Source organism: Aspergillus fumigatus, chromosome 5 (assembly GCF_000002655.1).
Source record: "Aspergillus fumigatus Af293 chromosome 5, whole genome shotgun sequence".
NCBI classification, from domain to species: Eukaryota; Fungi; Ascomycota; class Eurotiomycetes; order Eurotiales; family Aspergillaceae; genus Aspergillus; species Aspergillus fumigatus.
In genome coordinates, this window is record NC_007198.1 from 1,821,888 (window position 1) to 1,842,311 (window position 20,424).

The following is a 20,424-nucleotide window of genomic DNA, read 5'->3' on the forward strand; positions in this document are numbered from 1 at the left end:
AATCATCCTGCGAAGGTCAACTATATCTTTGTTTACTTCCATTGCCTCCACTCGGTGTACATCTCACACTTTTATCTTCTCGATGGCACCACGGACATTTAAAAAGGCCGTCATCGCTGTAAGCGGGACGTTCTCAGGTTACAAGCAAGGTACGCCATGTCGCGCGCTTTCTGATCGACTATAATAGCAACGAGGCTAACTAGCTCGGATTCGCCAACAGCGGACCTGAAGGCTATCGTCGAGGGACAAGGCGCTACATTCAGCACTACAGTTTCAGAAGGCTGCACGCATCTCGTCACGACGCAGAAGGAGGTTGAAAAGGGGACGGTGAAGTGTAAGTTTGCAGTTTGCCCCGTTGGCTGTACTAAGCCATGTTTTGCTGATGAGCGTAGACAAGCAAGCATGTAATGTGCCGGGGTGTGACGTCGTCTCTTTGGAATGGTTGTTGGACTCGCAGAAGGCGGGTAAACCACTTGCTTCAAAGTCGTATTTTTTGACGGCTGGAGCTGCGTCCGTGGGACAGGGACAGAATGTGGATGGTACTGGTACTGGTACCGCTCCTGCTCCTGCTAGCGGCGCTACCACTGCCACTGCCCCCAAGACAAACAAGAGGAAGCTTGCCGATGCGAACGATGATACTGCGGGTAGCGCAGTGGATGCGAATGGCGCTAGCAACGGCGATGAAGCGAATAAGAAACAGAAGGCTGCGCAGAAGGCTAGCACCAAGTCTCTGAATGTTCCTGTTGACGAGGGGTGCACGATGCCTGGTATGTACTTGTTAGGGGATTGGTGGTCAGGGGCTGTGGCTAATCGGAATAGGGGCGGTCTTTATCGAAGACTCCGGTCTGATCTGGGATGCAACTCTTAATCAGACGAATTCCGCGCATAACAACAATAAGTTCTACCGGATTCAGCTGCTGGTTGATACCTCCGGGACAACCTACAAGACCTGGACACGCTGGGGCCGTGTCGGGGAGTTTGGATCGTCTGCATTGCTGGGTGATGGCACTCTGCAGAGAGCCAAGTTCGAGTTTGAGAAGAAGTTCAAAGACAAGACGGGTCTGAAATGGGAGGACCGGCTGAGTACGCCCAAGTCGAACAAGTACACCTTTATCGAGCGTAACTATGAAGAGTCGGACGACGAAGACGACAGTGAGGACAAAATGGATGTCGATAAGAGGGAAAAGATCGAGAGTACCTTGCCTCAGGCGGTGCAGGAACTTTTGACCTTTATCTTTAACCAGCAACACTTCCTGTCTACGATGGCGTCCATGTCGTACGACGCGCAAAAGCTGCCGTTGGGCAAGCTGAGCAAGAGGACCCTGACGACTGGGTTTCAGATTCTGAAAGATCTGTCCGAACTCGTGGCCGATCCCTCCCTTGCGAGCTCCAGATACAACACTTCGTTCCAGCAGGCTGCTCTGGACCTCAGCAATCGTTACTTTACCACTATTCCGCACGTATTTGGTCGCAATACGCCTCCAATTCTGACTAAAGATCATCAGATCAAGACCGAGGTTGATCTGCTGGAAGCACTGACCGACATGGGCGTTGCCAACGGAATCATGAAGAATTCTCGAGATGCCGAGATGATGAACCAGCTGGATCGCCAGTACCAGGGTCTGGGAATGCAAGAGATGACTCCACGTCAGTCTGCCATATGCTCTTAGTGACAAAAGCTGACCCGTGTAGTGAACCGTTCCTCGGCCGAATTCCGTGAACTTGAAGCATACCTGAACAATTCTCGCGGCTCGACGCACCATCTTCGATTCAGCGTGAGTATTTCCCCCGAAACCTGAAGTTGGAGGATACTCAACACAAACAGGTCATCAATATCTTCCGCATTGAGCGCAAGGGGGAAGAGGATCGGTTCAAGTCTTCTTGTTTTGCAAATTTGACGAACAGCAACCGCCGTCTATTGTGGCACGGATCCCGCAGTACCAATTTCGGTGGTATCCTCAGCCAGGGTCTTCGCATTGCACCGCCCGAGGCGCCCGTGTCAGGATACATGTTCGGCAAGGGCGTCTACTTCGCCGACATGTCAAGCAAATCCGCAAACTACTGTGTGCCCTACAACAGCGCCAACATGGGCCTGCTACTCCTCTGCGATGTCGAGCTTGGAAATCCCATGCTCGAGCAGTTCCGGGCCAACTTCAACGCAGGAACGGATGCGAAGGCCCAAGGCAAGATCGCGACGCTCGGAAAAGGGCGAACTATCCCGGCCGGTTGGAAGGATGCAGGCTGTCTTCATCCGGCACTGTCAGGTGTGCAGATGCCGGATGTGTCCAAGTCTACGATGAGTGACAATGGCAGTCTACTGTATAATGAGTACATTGTGTACGATGTTGCGCAAATTCGGCAGAGATACCTTTTCCATGTTCACATGAGTTGATGGAGTTTCTTATTTGCGGATTGTCATTCTGTTCTTTTCGGTCGTGGCTCGGAGTTGGGATGGCGAGGCGTTTGTGGTTGCATAGCGATGGGTAGGATTTGCTTTCCGCTTTGGCTTTATTTCCGCTGGGCAAAACGAGTTGAATGAATGCTTAAGGATAGATACAGTTGGGTCCTAGCTCATTTCTAGTGAAACTGGAACCAAAGTCCTCTACCCATCCTCTTCGTGATAGACCGCTTGGTGGAGAGAGAGTCCTCTCGGACCCGCATTTTTCAGGGATAGCGTAGCCAAGGAACACTGATCGAGACCAGCTTGTATATTCGTTTTTATACTTGCAGAACCTTTCACGGTGCGGATCTTCTCTTATCACGCCTCAGGATGAGTACCTTGGGTGGTTTGTATGTTTACTCGACAAGGAGATATATTAACACCAGGCAGAGGATGCCTGCACGCCTGGACAAGAGGCTTCGTGTACTTGAGATTCTCTATTATGCAATATGGCGGACGTGGAGTAACCCCAGTTCAATTAACAATGAATCAGGCCTGGTGGAATACCGACTGCTGCATGCAGCTGATCAGCGATGAGTACCCTCGGTATCATTTAGCAGGTAGGAAGTTTTTGCTGATTCCGGGGGCATTTCGTTATCATGTTCCCCGTCTTGTACCCACCAACCACCAGTCATGATCGGCATGGCTGCTACGTGTGACTCCTTCAGATCCTCATTTAATAAGAGGCGCTTCTTGAGCCTTTCTAATATTGGTCTTATTCTATATGTTTATTCAAATGGATTGAGAGGTGTATCATGCTATCCCTCGTAACCCTTCTATCTGGGACCGCTGGTCTTGCATTGACCGCGTCGGCACAGTATTTCCCTCCCACTCCCGAGGGTCTCAAGGTCGTGCATTCGAAGCACCAGGAGGGCGTGAAGATTTCGTACAAAGAAGTATGACGCTTTACCTAGTCTACGGGAATTGCTAACAGATCCAGCCTGGTATTTGTGAAACCACCCCGGGTGTCAAATCGTACTCCGGCTATGTACATCTGCCGCCCGGCACGCTGAACGACGTTGATGTCGACCAGCAATACCCCATCAACACTTTCTTCTGCTTCTTCGAGTCGCGCAATGATCCCATTCACGCACCGCTGGCCATTTGGATGAACGGCGGTCCCGGCAGCTCGTCCATGATCGGACTACTGCAGGAAAATGGCCCGTGTCTTGTAAACGCCGACTCCAACTCAACGGAGATCAACCCCTGGTCGTGGAACAACTACGTCAACATGCTGTACATTGATCAGCCGAACCAGGTTGGGTTCAGCTACGATGTTCCTACAAACGGGACGTATAACCAGCTCACCACTGCGTGGAATGTGTCTGCATTCCCGGATGGTAAAGTCCCGGAGCAGAACAATACATTCTATGTGGGCACGTTCCCCAGTATGAACCGGACGGCTACGGCAAATACGACGCAGAATGCGGCGCGGTCGCTTTGGCACTTTGCGCAGACGTGGTTCTCTGAATTCCCCGAGTACAAGCCGCACGATGACCGGGTGAGTATCTGGACTGAGTCATATGGTGGTCGATACGGGCCGTCGTTCGCGGCGTTCTTTCAGGAACAGAATGAGAAGATCGAAGAGGGGGCGTTACCAGATGAGTACCATTACATTCACCTGGACACTCTGGGAATCATCAATGGGTGCGTGGATTTGTTGACCCAAGCGCCGTTCTACCCGGATATGGCGTACAACAATACCTACGGCATCGAGGCGATCAACAAGACCGTCTACGAAAGGGCAATGAATGCGTGGAGTAAGCCCGGTGGCTGCAAGGACCTGATAGTCAAGTGCCGTGAGCTAGCGGCCGAGGGAGATCCAACCATGTCCGGCCACAACGAGACGGTCAACGAGGCCTGTCGAAGGGCGAACGACTACTGCAGCAACCAGGTGGAAGGCCCCTACATACTGTTCTCCAAGCGTGGCTACTACGATATCGCGCACTTTGATCCAGATCCATTTCCACCACCTTATTTCCAAGGTTTCCTGAACCAGAACTGGGTACAAGCCGCCCTGGGGGTGCCCGTCAACTTCTCCATCTCAGTGGACAGCACATACAGCGCCTTTGCGTCGACGGGCGACTATCCGCGCGCCGATGTTCACGGGTACCTCGAGGATCTTGCATATGTCCTCGACTCGGGGATCAAAGTGGCGCTCGTCTACGGAGACCGGGACTACGCATGTCCCTGGAACGGCGGCGAAGAGGTTAGTTTGCGCGTCAACTATTCCGACTCGCAGTCGTTCCAAAAAGCAGGCTACGCCCCGGTCCAGACCAATTCGTCATATATCGGGGGCCGGGTGCGGCAGTACGGCAACTTTTCTTTCACGCGTGTCTTCGAAGCGGGCCATGAGGTGCCAGCGTATCAACCGCAGACGGCCTATGAGATCTTCCACAGAGCGTTATTTAATCGAGACATTGCGACGGGGAAGATGTCACTACTGAAGAATGCCACCTACGCGAGCGAGGGCCCATCCTCGACGTGGGAATTTAAGAATGAGGTACCTGAGAGTCCGGAGCCGACCTGTTATATCCAGTCATTGCAGAGTAGTTGCACCGAAGAGCAGATCCAGAGCGTGGTCAACGGCACTGCTTTGATTAAAGATTGGATCGTGGTGGAGAAAGTGGACATTTACTAGGCCAGTATAGATACCGGGTATACATACCTTGTGGATATATGATGCTTCATCTACCCCGCAATAGGCAATTCCGCCACAATCTGGTATCTTGTACTGCAAACGCGAGCTTGACAGCTGATATATTTAGAAATACATGGCTTTAAAACAAGACTATCGCTACCACTACAAGAGATTGGCGTTGCCTGAAACCGACTTGATATTACATTGACCAATCGAAGCTTCTCGAAGCTTCCATGCCTCAGGCGGGGAACTGGCCCCATCTAACGTCACACGTCACACCCTCTGCGATTCAAGATAACCAGCCAGCAGCCCAACCACTTCTCTTCCCTTTTCCTCTCGACAGTTCTGTCAAACAACACGTATTAGGGTGGCTTCCCTATTGTGCATATATTCCCCTTGAAATCGAACTGTTCGTTGTCGTCCTGCCGACGACCGTGCAACTGCGACAGACTACAAGTCCCATCTTATCGCAACAGGAATCTTCTACGTCATTCGAGATTCCCCTTCAGCCTACTCCAATCTTCTCCTCCACAACGCAATACGCAATATCGCATGACGGGTGCCATTGTGGCCTGATCCTTTCCCCAGTCTAATCTTTTATATTATCATTGTTGTCTTGTTTACCTTCGTCAGTTACTCCATACCACACAGCACATTGGACCTAGATATACACCATGGTTGCAGAAACGAAACTATACGACGCTCTAAATATCAAACCTGATGCCTCACAAGACGACATCAGAAAGGCATACCGGAAAGCCGCCTTGAAATATCACCCCGACAAGAACAAAGATGATCCCAAGGCGGTAGAGAAATTCAAGGGTAAGTTGCTCCTGATCACGAGACATTGTCAGAGGATGAACCCGTGCTAACAAAAAGCAGAGGTCTCACAAGCCTACGAAGTCCTCTCCGATCCCGAGAAACGTAAAGTTTACGATCAATACGGCCTCGAGTTTCTGTTGCGCGGCGGCCCGGCCCCAGGACCCGGCGGGGCTCCCGGTGCAGGAGGATTCGAAGGCTTCGAGGGCGGCATGCCTGGAGGGTTCTCCTTTGGCGGGATGCCCGGTGGAGGAACCCGCACGTTCCATTTCTCGACTGGTCCGGGCGGCGGTGGCGGGTTCCGCTTCAGCTCGGCGGATGATATCTTCCGAAACTTTGCGAAGGCGAGCGGGGGCGGCATGGGCGGTGGAATGGAAGATGATGACCTGTTCAATATCCTTAGCGGTGGGCTAGGTGGTGGTGGTCGCGGGTTCAGGACGAGTCGCGGCGCTGGTGCGGGCGGTGCGGGAGGTGGAGGATTCCAGCAGGCGAACCGGGCACCAACGCCTGAGCCGACGGTGGTGGAGAAGGAGTTGCCGCTGACGTTGGATGAGCTTTTCAAGGGAACGACGAAGAAGGTGACGGTGAAGAGTAAGACGTTCGATGCGAGCGGGAAGCGCACCGTCCAGGACGTCACACTGGAGGCCAATATTAAGCCTGGTCTGCGGACGGGCTCGAAGATCAAGTACCGTGGTGTCGGGGATCAGGAAGAGGGTGGACGCCAGGATGTCCATCTCATTGTTACAGAGGTAAGTCTTTTTGCAATTTTTCAACCTTCAGAAGTCCAATTCAGATATACTAACAGCGAATAGAAACCGCACCCCAACTTCAAGCGTCAGGGCGACAACCTCATCACAACAGTTGATCTCTCTCTCAAGGAAGCCCTGACAGGCTGGGACCGTATCGTGCGCACAATCGACGGCAAATCCATCCGTGTCTCCAAGCCCGGGCCCACTCCACCAGGCTACGAAGAAAAGTTCCCGGGCCTGGGCATGACAATATCAAAGAAGCCGAGCGAGCGGGGCGATCTCGTCGTCCGCGTGAACGTCAAGTTCCCGACTAGCCTGACGTCCGCGCAGAAGGATATCCTCAAGGATGTACTGCCATGATTTTAAATTTGTTTACATGATCAGCATTAACGGCGTTTGGGAGTAGATGGGACCGGCTGGCTTGTTCATGATGACATGATTTTTTCTTGATTGCTACTCTGTCGAAAAGCTGCACAAAAACTTTTCCATCTTCATAATTCAATATAAATTCTAAATGCTGCAAGCTAGTTCTGGTCCCGTATCACATGCATATGGTGGGAACCAATATCTACCATTTTTGGAGAAACATTGCTTCACTAGATGAATATCTCATCATTTGCGGGAGAAGTATCTTCAAATATGATTCCTATAGATTCAAAGAAGCGGAGATAGACCTCTCTGACCATTAACTAAGCGTCAGAAATCACCATAGTCACCATCTGCAATTTGAGACGGATGCAACTTGTAGCAAGCAGGCCTGATTGCTAAAGGTAGGTTTCCGACAAAGGGCTATACAACAAGGTAAAGTAGTGCAGCATGCCAGTAATAATGCCAGCAATCACCATGCCCACACGAGTTGCCAGTTCAGCTTGTTGTAGGTACCGTAGAATTATAGTTGAATTACGAAGCCATTGACTGATAGCTACTGCATGTAAAGTATGTAAAGTATTCGAACAGTAGTCTATCGTACAGCGGTAGGAGGCTTTGTACTAGGCGAGGTGACTGTGATCGGATCACTGCCATACCTGGTTGGACTTGGGACGATAGGAATGCATTCGCATTGAGATGATATATTGTCCACCAGACGCTCATTGTACCACTGAGGACGTTATACTCCGAAGCAACTTGTAGAAGAGCTTTGAGCACTTCTAAACATGGACAGCTGGAGTGACGGGTGCAATTTTCGGTCTGTATTGTTCCCAGCCAGTGGAAAGGCCGGCCTGTCCAATGGTTGGCGTTTTTCTGTCATGGTTGTCCGAAGAGCTTGCGAGGACACGATGCCAGAGTAATACTGTGTCCAATGTGATCTTGCCCCCAGGGCCAAAGCCAAAAGGCCGGTGCTTTTCTGCTTGCGTGATATGCCGTAAGCAATCAGTTTAAGTTGTACATCGGACAACTTGTCGTTGCTAGTGGTGTTAGCGTACACGTATGCTGTGCCACAGAATAGACATTGAACTCTTCGCAGCTTCAATGAGCTTTTCTGCCTTATACCAGACCGATGAAAAGACTGTATTGCTCTTCAGGTTCGATCGATTCAACTTCCTGCAGGCTCTGACATCCGCGAATGATTCGCGGTGCTGTGAATTGAGCCTGTGTTATCTGGCCGTCCGACGAAAAGGCTTGCTGTTCCAGCTTGTTCACTGGAGTGCTTTCCCTCTCTTGGCCAGTTCTTCTAGCTCCTCCCTGATGGACGGGATATTGAAATCAGGGATTGCTTTTCGTCACCTGACGTTTTCTTGCTCTTGTTGCCTTGCTTCCTGTTTTTCTTGTATTGATGCTTCGCTCTGGAGGGTATTTGAAGTGCAGAAGTGATAAGAGGGAATAAAAGAAATCAAGCAACGGATCACACATAGCAGTGCAATACAGAAAATGGACGGTCAGAAGACAATGAACGGGCTAAGGAATCTCCAGTCATCGATGTCGCCCGCCCGACGCAGCGCCAGTATCAGTACCACGGCCACTGCTACCATCGCCATCGTTACTCAAGCCGCCATTTCCGGGTCCACCACGGTCACCGTGGTCGCCGTCGCTATCGTCATCACTCGACCCATCGTCGCCGGATATGGAGCCATTGGAGGCACTGCTGTCGGGATCATCATCACCATCACCATCATCCATCGCGTCCGTCTCGTCATGTCCGGTCAACAGACACAGCAGCGCAAGCCCGGTAAGTCTTCTCTCTTACTCCCCCGCCCGGCACCACTATCCTTTGTTGCGGCTAATAATACATCAGAGAACACGGCCACACTCAGGCGTTCGATGCGCCCACGGAAGCAGGTCCGGTACAAGTTTTGATCAGAGGGGGGGGGGGGGTGGAGGGGGGTTGGCCGCTACCATTGTTTGAGAAAGCGCGGGGATGATTCTAGAAGTTCGGTGGGTAGTTCAGTGGTTTTCATCAGGTAGCATGGATGCCCTGTTTTCATTTATTTGCGAGCGACTTGCCCATGACCACGGCAATCTGTTTGGGCGTAAGACCTCTGTAGAAGGTAGGTACAAATTCCATTGATTGTTAAGTGATGGAATTTTGAAATCGCTCTCTTGCAGTTACGAGATTCAGATGCAGCGGAGTACATCGCCAGCTCTCGCTCCAGCCACACTCAATAAACGGAGTCGGAAGGGTCATTGGTGAAACACTGGTTAAGCTCCTTATGGGGTGCATCTTAAGCGCCAAAGGTGTTAAATGTTGACGAATGTGACAGAGTTCTTGCGTGCCTCGACTCCTTCGTTTGGAGGGTCTTTCTCTTTTTGCTGTTAGGGCACGAACAGCCTGGGGAATTACATGTACAGATTTCCTTCGGAATAGACGGCCCAAGGCCCTGTACACCGAACCCCTGTTATTATTCAAGTTCGTTTACCGAGAGCTAGTTCGACCAACGCAAGTTCCGAACCGAGATGAGCTCGAGAAGGCTGTTTTAGTTGGCTTTGGCGACGAACAGATGAAGGGCTGTCACTTGCGAGATCATCACAGTGGCATGCAGTCATGCTCTAGCAAGTATTGAGTGTCCTTTCTTCATTCATGGTGAGGTGGATCACATGGCTCCCCAAAGATTCAGACGGGGCCCCGTATGGCTGAGCGTATTGATCCTCATTCATATCGTCGACAAGCGGAGAGATAAGATCCCGGATCTTAGAGGACACATTCATTGGGATGAGTCCTCGTCTGGTCGTAGAAGTGGTGCGGCGCGTCTGCGACCAGCGAGACGGCCCCGATGGCCACGAGCACGGCGAGCGGAACGTGTGGTAAAGATGATTCTATACACAGAGTCACTGATTGTCCAATTTCCAGCCTTCAACAGCGCTTTGCGGTGTTGAGTCCAATCGGGTGCAGTTTTGCTCTTCGTCTTCAGTGGCCATCTTCCTTGTCTCCCTTCCCTGGGTTTGGCAAGCCCTAGCTTTTGAAACCCGCATGTAATCACGCAACATGTCCATAGATTAGATGCTTAAACTTGTGTGCGTGGTGGTAGATGACGTGAATTCCTAGCAGACGGCAACCAGCTACGATCCCCATCAAAGTCAAAGTTTTACCCGTGCCTGGAAAGCCTTGTATAAGCAGAAGACGGTCTAGCGACCCAAGGAGCGACCTGATACTTCTTTCTGAGCGGCTGACCAGGTCATGCCAGGGATATTGAGCCCCCCGTTGATCGTTGTATCGACATCTTAGACAGCCATGGATACCCACGAAAGATACAAGCTGATGGAAACTGTCCCCCCATGCCTGACAGTCTCAGAGTGATGTCTTTGCATCAGCCAAGCTTGTCCACTGATAACATTGGAACTCTCGCCCTTCGCATATTGGGTGACGAGCGTTGCTGATGGCGATTAAGAAGAGGTCCCTATTTCTGGAAGAATGTTGAGCGACTCCCAACCCGGAATCTCGTGGATGAGGATCGACTCAGTGATAGTTTCCGAGGAGCACATTTTCATTCTCTTTGACTCCCTATAATACTTTCAAGATGGCTTGTAGGAAACGTAGAAGTCCAGGAAAATGCTGTTTGCGTTCGTCAAGCGTCTTGCTCGAAAACATGAAGTCATCAATAGAAGTGCGAAGAAGACGTTTCAGGATTTGAAGGTGAAGCCGTTCACTCGACGCTTAGTTGAGGAAGGCTGTCGATAAGTCCTTGGTATAGTCGGGTGCTGGGTAAGTCACAGACGCATGTAACTGACACAAGTAACGGACTGGGAAATATCATCCATTTGACTTCGGCCAGAGCTCACACTACAGTACAGCTCAGTAACTTCTTCCAGGGTTCGAAGACCTCGCTTCAGCGTTCAGTCTGAATTAAAGGAACATCAGGATCCATTCTTGGTCGCAGAGCGCTGGACACGCTACTGTCTCGGAGCAATGTGGATGGCTGGGTACTAGATGCTACTTGATTGTGCCAAACTGGGTCTGACAACCGGAACGTCAGCAAAGCTCTCATCAGAACCTTTGTTCGTTCGTGGGTCCAATAGAACTCCGCAGTCGCGTCGCCGTTCTAGATGCCATATATTCGGGGCGAAGGCTCGGAAGTGTTCTTGCGAGGTGTGCTTGAGGGCATTGATGCAAGCCACATTTGCCCATGTTTTTGAACTGGGGTGCTGACCTGCCATCCCATAGATAGCAGTCCGCGGTGAAGTTGATATCACGATGGATCGAGAGCCCTATCATACTCTGTGAAAAGTTGTTCTCCAGCTCCAGCTTATTAGTGGTCTAGGGGAAACAAAACACCAGACACAGTGATTTCAGAAAAGGAAAGTCTCAACCATGTAACACAGAACCAGTCCAGAGATAGGAGAGGAACCTCGATGATCTTAATAACCTGGATCTGTCTTGCAAACTGCAACATTTTCAAAAATGGAACCTTTATTTCGATAATCTCGTCATCTGCGAGGGGCTAGTCGGCAACGGGAATACCTGCCGTTGCAGCGAGTAATCTGCCCTTCTCAAGGATGGGCCTACCCTGCTTAGTATGCGCAACAATCAAAGAGAAGGAAGTCCGAACATATCAAAGCGTGTGGGTTGGACAGCGGGCTGTTCATCGAGCAAGAGAGTCACGATTCCTAGCTCTACGAGCCGGCATAACCATATTGATGATGGGTGCTTGAATACAGCGCGCAAGATGTGGCTGATATCTGGGTCACATAGTGGTTGTATTTTCCGTTAGACTCACTGGATGGAAGTGAATCTTCCCACCTCCTTCATGGGCGGTCATCGTTACCGTGGAGTGAGGGCCTGGAGCGAGCTCAAGCGTCCGGAGCATCTTCGCTTCTTTGTTTGCGTCTATTTTGCGCGTCTTCCGAAAAGTATACTATGCATCTCGCATACGAACGGTGGACAGCCAATGCAGCATCCTGGTCTGCGAATTGAACTGGCCTGATCTCGAAAACGTCAGAACGAATACGGAATAAGCACGCAAAGCGCTTAAGCACTCTGTGTTCCAAAGAGACGAGAGGAGACTGCTAATCTTCATGGGAAAGTGCCGCCAAGGAATGTGACATCGAGGTTTGAACTACGAAACAGCGCACGCTGCGAAGTGCACTTTGACTCTGCAGATCAGCCGAGAATTGGTTGCAAGGCGTCGCGCGAGCAGTAGGAGTTTCCTTTGCTGTTCAAAAAGTGTATAAGACCTCTGGAAGATGAGCGTGCCGGTCCATTCGTTGCTATGGGACTAGGTTAGTCGGCGTCCATCAATGTCAAAAAGGCGGTTTCACCTGCGGTCCTGAATGACAATTATAGACGGATGGGTAGAAGGTTGTTCCCATTGAGGTTCTGCTCTGACAATTGAGCGGCTGCGCCAAATGCCAAATTGACTCTTGACAAGGACTGCAAGCGCACAAATTGCCATCTTGAGGTTCTCTGCAGTGCAAAGCATCGGACTCACTAGGGCTCTCAAGGATACGAACGGCCCACTGATATATTCCTTTAATTCTTCCCGTCTGAATTCCGCCGGGTAGAGCAGAGACTGAGTGGCAGCAACTGGAAAGGTGCACCACAAATGAATACATAGATAGTCAACATGAAGAATGACCACCGCGTCATTGCTATGTTGATCAAGAAAGATGACCCTTTTGCAGCTTTCCTGCGGTTCGAAGAGCCATGAAAGCGCAAAGGCCACAGTGTTAGCCGAGGCCTGCTCGGGGGATAACGGCGGTCCGTGAGCACAGGATGACCAGAGGCGTTAGTGATTGCTGAGTATCTGTCTTTGGATATTCAGGACCCAGGTAGTCTTCTGCTCGAGCGGATAACGCTCTTCACCTCCGTAACACAGAGCCCGGATCATTGCTTGGACGACTGTCTCTGATTCGGGCTGTGACACAATAATACTGGAAGAAGCGCACTCTTCTTTCAATTGCGAGGATTCCATACGCGGGGGGTAGAGAGGAGCGCTGCTTCCATGCTGCATGCTGAGGTATCTGAGGAGCTGGTCTGCCCTATCCAACCAGACTACATTATGCCCTTCGTCGGCCCTTGCATTGCATAATAAGGAAGGAATAGCGTGTTCGCCCAGCTACCTCCAGGGCATTGAAATCTGAAAAGCCCCTGGCTGCTCCAGCTCAGGTAGGGTTGCCAGTGGTTGTGTGCGGTTTCCGGACTTCCTTTCGCGGCCTTAAGTCGGTCAAGGTTCTTCTCTCTCGCCTATCGTCTTCTACTTACTCAGCCCTGAGTAAACCGGCAAACGAACTTGCGCCAAATCGACAGCGTCCTGGAAACCAGCAAATTAGACTCGCGCGTGATATTGCCATTCACTGGGTCTAACACCAATCTCATAAATGGAGTTCCAGACTCCATTCTCACGGCTTTTATTGATTGATTAGGAATGACCGGCGAGTCTCTCTGGCTACCCTCATGGTATGAGAGTCGGAAGATTCCATCTATCCCCGTATCGCGAGTGCAATAGTGTGGGGGTGCGTGATGAATCCAATTCAATATGGAATTCCAGACTTTAATTAAAGACGTCCCTTGGTCTTTTCCAGAGACTTCTCGTCCATCTCAAGAAGACAATCAGGACCCTCAGGGAGTCAGTCACAGGTTGAGAGCGCATTTCGTCTTTGTAAATGCGTGTGCTCTAAAACGGGCCAACGGCGCGACACTTGGTCGGGTGGCTTGGGAAACAGCGTTCTTTGTCAGTTTCGCGACGGGATGGTTCGCGCGGATCAATCGACAACAAAGGACGTCTCTATTTGATAACTGAACTCGTTCCATCCTGGTTGTTCTTTCGCTGTGTGAGCCATGAACCGGAGTTGCCTTGTGTCTCCGCCAGGCACCATGGCAACAATCTTAGGAAAAGTTTCCACCTGAGAGTTAGCAATCCATTCTCCTGAGACTTCTCGGTTTGCTTTCTGGCCGTGTGTGTCCTGGTGAGGGCAGTTGAAGTGAAGAACAGAGGGTGAAATCTGAGCTGGGAATGACTGCTGAGTCTAGTCCCCTTGGGGAAGTTATCGTCGAAATCAGACATTGCTATGGCAGGCGGGTGAACAATCCTGCTCGTTCATACGCGGCTTCGTTCCTCCCGTCCTTGAATTTGTGGCCGGCTAAATGAGTTCAAACTCTTAGCGTGAGCAAAGAGGGCGTAGCTCTGCCAGGATGTACTTGTATAGTTCCTGGCTTGAGAACGAAGGGCAGGGTTACTGCGTGCGTGATCCTCTCTGCCCCGTAGCGAGATGACTTGAAAACTTCCGCGGCTAAAGATTGTTGGGAATGATATGCATTCGCCTACCCTGAGTGTTAGGATTTGCCTTGCGAGTGAAGGAGAGGTGTATTAACTCACCTTGCCGAACATGTCTAAACCAAAGCCTTTGCGGCGCCAGATAGTAAAGCCATCCTCCTCGGAACCCAGTAAGTTCATCGAAGATAGACTACAGAGATCCATCCTTCCTTCGCTTCAGGGCAATAGCACCGGTCTTGATAGAGGACTATCGTTCGTCTCAGTCTGTTAAGGGTATGGCACCCTCACTTTCAGAGTGCGCGAAGCATATGCACAACTGCCTGTTTCCTCGTCCCAGTGAGAAGTAAGAACAGGACTTTGATGTGCTTACGGGATACAAAGACACAGCAGGCCCATACAGTGCGCCCCGTGAATGGTGCGTCTTATGTCATTGTTCACGCACGACGTGTAGACCGGCCGACTATTTTAGAACGCAAGCTTTCTCCCTCCAACCCCGACCCCATCATTTCCCTGGTAGGTACCAGATGGGTTGATTGCTATACATCTGCCAGCGTCCAAGTTAGGAACCCAGACATGTCTGCCCCAGCGATGATGCCGTACTGGGTCTGAGACCAGAAGTGCTGAGCAAGTATGGCTCGCACGTATTCTCCACACTTGGTCTGTAGCCTTCTCTCAAGTTGGCGACGAGTTAGACTGTATCTGGGTGTTGTACTCCCCAGAGGATAATAAGTCGACGCCCGAGTCGGAGTCACCCAATATGCATACGGGCTACTCGCGTCCAACAGGCCTCTCTGGGATGTTCTCATCATACCCAGGTTGTGCCGTTGTGGCCTCCTAGACTTAGGCTGTATGCACTGATGTCAATGTTCCTCCCCACCATGCACACACGGATAGTACACTGACCAATTCAACCGCACCATCTGGCATGCCGTGACTTTATGCGAACATAATTGGGAGGTGGTCACGGGGGGGCTGTAGGTTCTGCAACCCGAACGAAGTGATGACTGAGATGGTTGCAAATCTCCCTCCGCTTTGAACGGCCCAATTAAGTTTTATGAAAGCCTAACAAGCGGCAAACAGCTGCGATTGCCATCAAAGACAAAGCTTTACCCGTCCCCAGAAAGCGTGAATCCCATCTTCTGGAGCCAGTCACCGAAGGCTTAGGCTCGGGGTAGAGCTCGGGACTTTTTGCGGCAATGAGTCATTTCTCTAGCTTTGCGAAGTGCAAATGACAGAGCTGCGGCGTTCGCAGCGAGACATGGGAAGTTCTCTGCAGGCGTCGTACGAGTACTTACCACGAGGCATTAGACAATAACTGTTACTCAATGGTAAAGGATAATAGGCTCACTGGATTTGGTTCGTTCAAGGGCCTGCTGACTCCCTGGTTTTTCGGCTTGGCTGCATATTCTCCATGACTTCATCTTGTGGTTTTTCTTGCTCATCATGAGGCAAGGGGGGAGCAGGAATCGAAGCATAAGCTGAAGTCTGCTTGACCGAATGTTGGATTAAATGCAGATTCAATGGATCAATCTGAACGACTCACATTTTCTTTTGACTGCAAGAATACCATCGTTATGAATGTTGGGTGAAAGTTGTCCGTTGGTCAAGCCTTGTTGCCTCCATGACTTTACTCCCAGTAATGCATGCTTCTCGAAGGCAAGCATGCTGTGCAATCGGATCGGATCGATCCCTACTTCCGTAGTGTGCTGAAGAATCAATTGTGAACCAGCGAGAAGGCTTCCAGACCATATTAGTTGTCGATATTCTCGGATTCGATGTGCATGGTTGCCAAGGTTTCACCTCAATATTGCGTGCTTGCTGTGTATACTAGATTCCCTCTCGCGCTCATCAGTTGATATCAATCTCTGACGAAATTAGTCCAAGGGCGGAGAGGTCCTATAGACTTTAAGTGCACGGCGAATTGACCGGGGACTGTCGAGAATTCGTCTCGCACCCGGACTTAACTCCAATACCATGGTTGGACCTAGATATCGAATAAGACTCATTGCATGCACTCGTGAGGATGGGAATAAATACCTGTGTTTTGGGGAAAAACTTCGTTTGGATTCGGCCAATACCACAGACATGTTGTTATGAATCCATATTGGCAATTGTAGGCAGATGAGTTGATTCACGTAAGGTAGAGGATGTTTCTCGGGGCCCTCGATCCTGACCTCCATTCTGGGAAGCCTGACCTTATCGTAACTCTTTGTCCTGTTCTCTAGAGCCAGTTTTGTTAGCGTATGACCCCAGTGGGTATATCAATGTCCTACCAATGGCTGGTTCAGTGTTCGTTGCAGTCCCAAGGTTATCAGTTCCCTGGGTGACATTGCCCAAGTAATGCATGGGAGAAGGTAAGCACTCCGCTTAGGCTCCGAGAGATGCTGCACTGTTTTGAGGGAGGTCCAGAATTGCTTAGGTCTCCAGATAGGGCCGACCAAATGCTAAAGGCCGTACGGGCTGAGGTGCATACATTGAGACTGGTGAACAGATGGCGACAAGTCTCGATCAAAACTGATTCATGGTATACGAACCAGAAAACTAATAGAATCTGATTACTCTGCGAGGCAATCAAATAAGAAGGTTTGCGAGGCCATAGATGAGAGAGGTTCAGAGACAAGGCATCATCACAAAATAGAGGGATGATTGTAAGTGTATAGCAAGGCAGGGGATGGAAGAGGGATGCGATGAGTAACAGACAACGGGATGGGCAAGGGAATATTTATTGTAGTGAAGTCCGCAATCAAGATGCAGTGAATGGCTACAGACCTCATTCAATAATCTCCTCTGTACATACTAACTGAAGACATATTCACTCTCCTTGTCCGCCAGATATCTCTAGGTGGTGAATAGCATGACCGGGTGGCTGCGTCATAAGATTGAACCAAGAACATCTGTCGCATCTGCATGAGCTTCAATCAATGAACTAATTGTAATGGACCATAGTATATACAAGAAGAAACAAGTGGACTAAAAATCAGACGAAGTCGCTCAAAAAGCAGCAAACAGACATCCCTGCAAACCAAACGACCAACGCAACCGTCATAACTTTGGCAAATCATACATCAGACCTGGACGCTGGACCCATCACTCTTCTTGCAGGAACATGCATTTGTTCCAGCGGCTACCTGGGAAGGAGTTCTCGCGTAGCTAGGGGGAACATCCAACGCCGGATTGCGAGCGAAGAAGTTTCGAGGGCGGAGGAGCACAGTCATTGGCTCCGCAGGCATGATGGGGAAGTCTTCAGGAGACGGAAAGTGAGTGAGACCAAATGTATGCCAGAGGACAATATCCGTGTTCTCAATGGAGCAGTTGGGGCCCGCCGATTCGATCCATGCTGGTAGGCCCTCTGAGGGTTCACCGGAAGTCTGCGGGACATGGCGACCTGCAGGATGGATCTGGTCATCGGCGTCTGGCATAGACTATTAGTTTGGCTGACGGCACAGAGGCGCAAGGGATACTTACATTTGGTAACGTGCACAGCGTGTCTAGCAAAGCCGGCGCGCTTCCAAACCAATCCGCCCTCCTTGGGAAGCAGTGGGGGAACCTCCCTGCTGACGAGCTTGTAGCAGACCGGCTTTTTGCTGTGGGGATTCAGCTTGTTTGTGTTGGCCATCTCCCAGGTTCTAGAGGTGGCGCCGTTGTAATCCGACATAGCCTCCAGGGGTGTGGTGAATTTGGTCTTCTTGGCGTAAAAGGCGTTGCCGTACTTGTTCTCTGCGCTTCCGACCTCTCCTGGACCTCGTTCTGCATCCACCTGAAAGACAGTGTTGTTTGGACCGTCAATATTAGGATCGATACGCAAACAAAATAAGTGCTGGTGGTTATGGGCGTTGACGCCAGGGTAGACCTCAGTACCCCAGCCCTTGGTGTCCTCACCGGGGTTCATGGCGTAGGTGTTGAGAATACCAGTCAGTTTGATATCAAGCTGAACGGTGCCGTCTTGGTGAAAGACCCAGTAAACGCAGTACTCGTAGTTAGCGGCGGTGAAAATGTGTGAGATGATCAGTTTGCGTCCACGGGTGACGATGATAGACTCGTCCCGGAAGTCGGTGTGCTTGAAAAGGATACCAGCATCTTCCTCATGAATGCAAATGGCGTTCTTTACGATGGTACTGGCACCGGCACGGTTGACAAAGGCAGCGTCCATGTAGTGGATAGCACCCTTGCAGTCACATCCGAGTGACAAACTGTTGGTCATGTACCCACCGCCGTACTCTCCCAAATCGAATGCATGTTTGCGATGGTGCGGATGCTCAGGATTGCCGTATGGTACAACCATTTCCGCCAAGGAGAGGCGGTAGAAGATTGGTCGAACATTTCCTTTGTCGTTGAAAGTGATGTTATTGAGCACAATGCCTTCGCGGTGATTGAAACCAACGTGGATACTCCAATTCTGCCACTGGATAATACGTCCATCCACCTTGAAAGACACGCCGTCCGGCTGAGTGATATGGATTGGCTTAATGTCTGTCCGGTAGCCCCCATCCTGCTCAATTGCGGCGGGGTGGTAGTTGTTTGGCGGTGCCCTACTAATGGGCCGTCGTACTGGCGGGATATCGATGTGGATGATCTCTTTAGTCTCCGCGTTGTAGATCGGGCAAAAGTCCAGAGGATATGTGTACTGGGAGTCATCGACATGGGGCCGGTAGTACATCAGCGCCTGCTGCAGACGGACGTCACTCCCAAAACGCTCGTCGTAGCCAATAGTCCACGCTATACTAAAATCAGAAACACTCAATCCACAAGTCAAATCAGGGAGTAGTAACTCACGATCGCAGTAAACCTTGTGCATATCCTCCTTCGGAATCCCCAAAATCGCACACTGCTCAATAACCTTGGGATCCTTCCGAACAATATGCTCCACCTCCTGCAAATCCTCCATCGTAATAAGCGGCTGCACACCAGGCGTATGCTTCCACGAGACGATCTTCTTCTGATCCAGATCGACAATGCCATCGTAGACCTTACCGCCAGGTGCGATTACAACAACGTCGGCAGCACGCGCAGGACGAGGCGCATTCTCAGGATCTGCGAGCCAGGCCATCATCTCCGCCTTCCGCGGCTCGTACAGAGTGACCGCGTTGAAATTGACATTGCCATGTTCCTTGCGGATGATGGCGACTGCCGCGTCAATTTCTTTTGTTGACAGGGGATCAAAGGGATGAGGTAAAGGTGAAGAGGAGCCGACCTGGTAGGTCAGCTGTTGAAGGCGCTCTAGAACCATACCGCTCTATATGTCAACGAGGATGGTTAGAATGATAACAAGGGAATAGGGTAATTATCAATGTCCTCTTATAAGATACGACTGTGCCAGGTGTCTGACTGAAACACTTAAAAGAAATATCCTCCCTAGTAGGGGCCAACGCAAATTATAAACTGGAGCCATGACTGCATGATTGCAGCAACACCTCATCCTCGACCACTAGATAGATGAGGGCTGCTATCAGTGCGATAAGAGACCCGGATCGCATTTCCCGATCAGGCATAGCGCGTAATGTAGTGCAGCTTGACCCAAAGTGGTGATGGGATGCTTGTCTTGGTGCTTCCATCTCGAGTCAAGTTGCAGGGTGTAGCTCTGTTCAGAGAGCGGGGTATCTCAGCGCTGGATCATATCGGATGCGTTTGCTAATAGTGTTTCTCAATTGTTGTCGATACGATAGAGAAATCGCATATCAAATGCCTCCGGGAGATTCTGGAGTTATTTTCGGATAAGGTACAGTCTGCAAAGCTCAACCCACACCGAGCTACGTGTGCCACCTTGCAACTGTGCGTCAATCGAGGAGAGAAATTTAAGCTCAAACTGGCTCTGTAATGGTGGTTGTGGACTTAGAGCGTTTGTGGCCATGAGGACAAGGACGCTGGAGTTTAGAATGATTCATTTGCGCCACCAAAACACCAAATACACCGTCCGCGAATACTACCAACGCAGACTAGAGGCATGGAAGTCACAGACCCTCATGATGAACCGAAACAGTCGAATAGCGGAAGAAAATGCGGAAGAAATAACAATGACATAGCACAAGCTGTGCCACAAAGCTATGTACATGCATCATATCGTATCAAATCCATGTCCCACCACCAAAGAGAAAGTCATCACATACTGCGATGAACCATGAGGAAAGGGGA

At 50.5% G+C, this 20,424-nt stretch overlaps 5 protein-coding genes across 5 annotated transcripts; 4 read left to right on the top strand and 1 right to left on the bottom strand.

The window, feature by feature from the left end:
* Positions 1–82: 82 nt before the first annotated feature.
* Positions 83–2,910, top strand: AFUA_5G07320 (putative poly(ADP)-ribose polymerase PARP; the record flags this gene model as incomplete). The annotated part of the gene is made up of 6 exons (XM_748809.2): positions 83–149; positions 188–334; positions 393–767; positions 820–1,647; positions 1,693–1,775; positions 1,826–2,910. 6 exons carry the CDS (start codon positions 83–85, stop codon positions 2,390–2,392), a joined length of 2,067 nt encoding a protein of 688 aa, XP_753902.1. The 3' UTR covers positions 2,393–2,910.
* Positions 2,911–3,195: 285 nt separating this feature from the next.
* Positions 3,196–5,081, top strand: cp1 (putative carboxypeptidase S1; the record flags this gene model as incomplete). The annotated part of the gene is made up of 2 exons (XM_748808.1): positions 3,196–3,336; positions 3,381–5,081. The coding sequence occupies 2 exons, from the start codon at positions 3,196–3,198 to the stop codon at positions 5,079–5,081; spliced, it is 1,842 nt and encodes a 613-aa protein (XP_753901.1).
* A 674-nt stretch (positions 5,082–5,755) lies between these two features.
* On the top strand, positions 5,756–7,009 carry AFUA_5G07340 (putative DnaJ domain protein Psi; the record flags this gene model as incomplete). Its single annotated transcript, XM_748807.1, has 3 exons — positions 5,756–5,903; positions 5,964–6,649; positions 6,713–7,009. 3 exons carry the CDS (start codon positions 5,756–5,758, stop codon positions 7,007–7,009), a joined length of 1,131 nt encoding a protein of 376 aa, XP_753900.1.
* A 1,509-nt stretch (positions 7,010–8,518) lies between these two features.
* Positions 8,519–9,253, top strand: AFUA_5G07350 (uncharacterized protein; the record flags this gene model as incomplete). The annotated part of the gene is made up of 2 exons (XM_748806.1): positions 8,519–8,816; positions 9,207–9,253. 2 exons carry the CDS (start codon positions 8,519–8,521, stop codon positions 9,251–9,253), a joined length of 345 nt encoding a protein of 114 aa, XP_753899.1.
* Positions 9,254–17,360: 8,107 nt separating this feature from the next.
* On the bottom strand, positions 17,361–19,522 carry AFUA_5G07360 (peroxisomal copper amine oxidase; the record flags this gene model as incomplete). Its single annotated transcript, XM_748805.1, has 3 exons — positions 17,361–17,707; positions 17,761–19,011; positions 19,069–19,522. The coding sequence occupies 3 exons, from the start codon at positions 19,520–19,522 to the stop codon at positions 17,361–17,363; spliced, it is 2,052 nt and encodes a 683-aa protein (XP_753898.1).
* Positions 19,523–20,424: the final 902 nt, after the last annotated feature.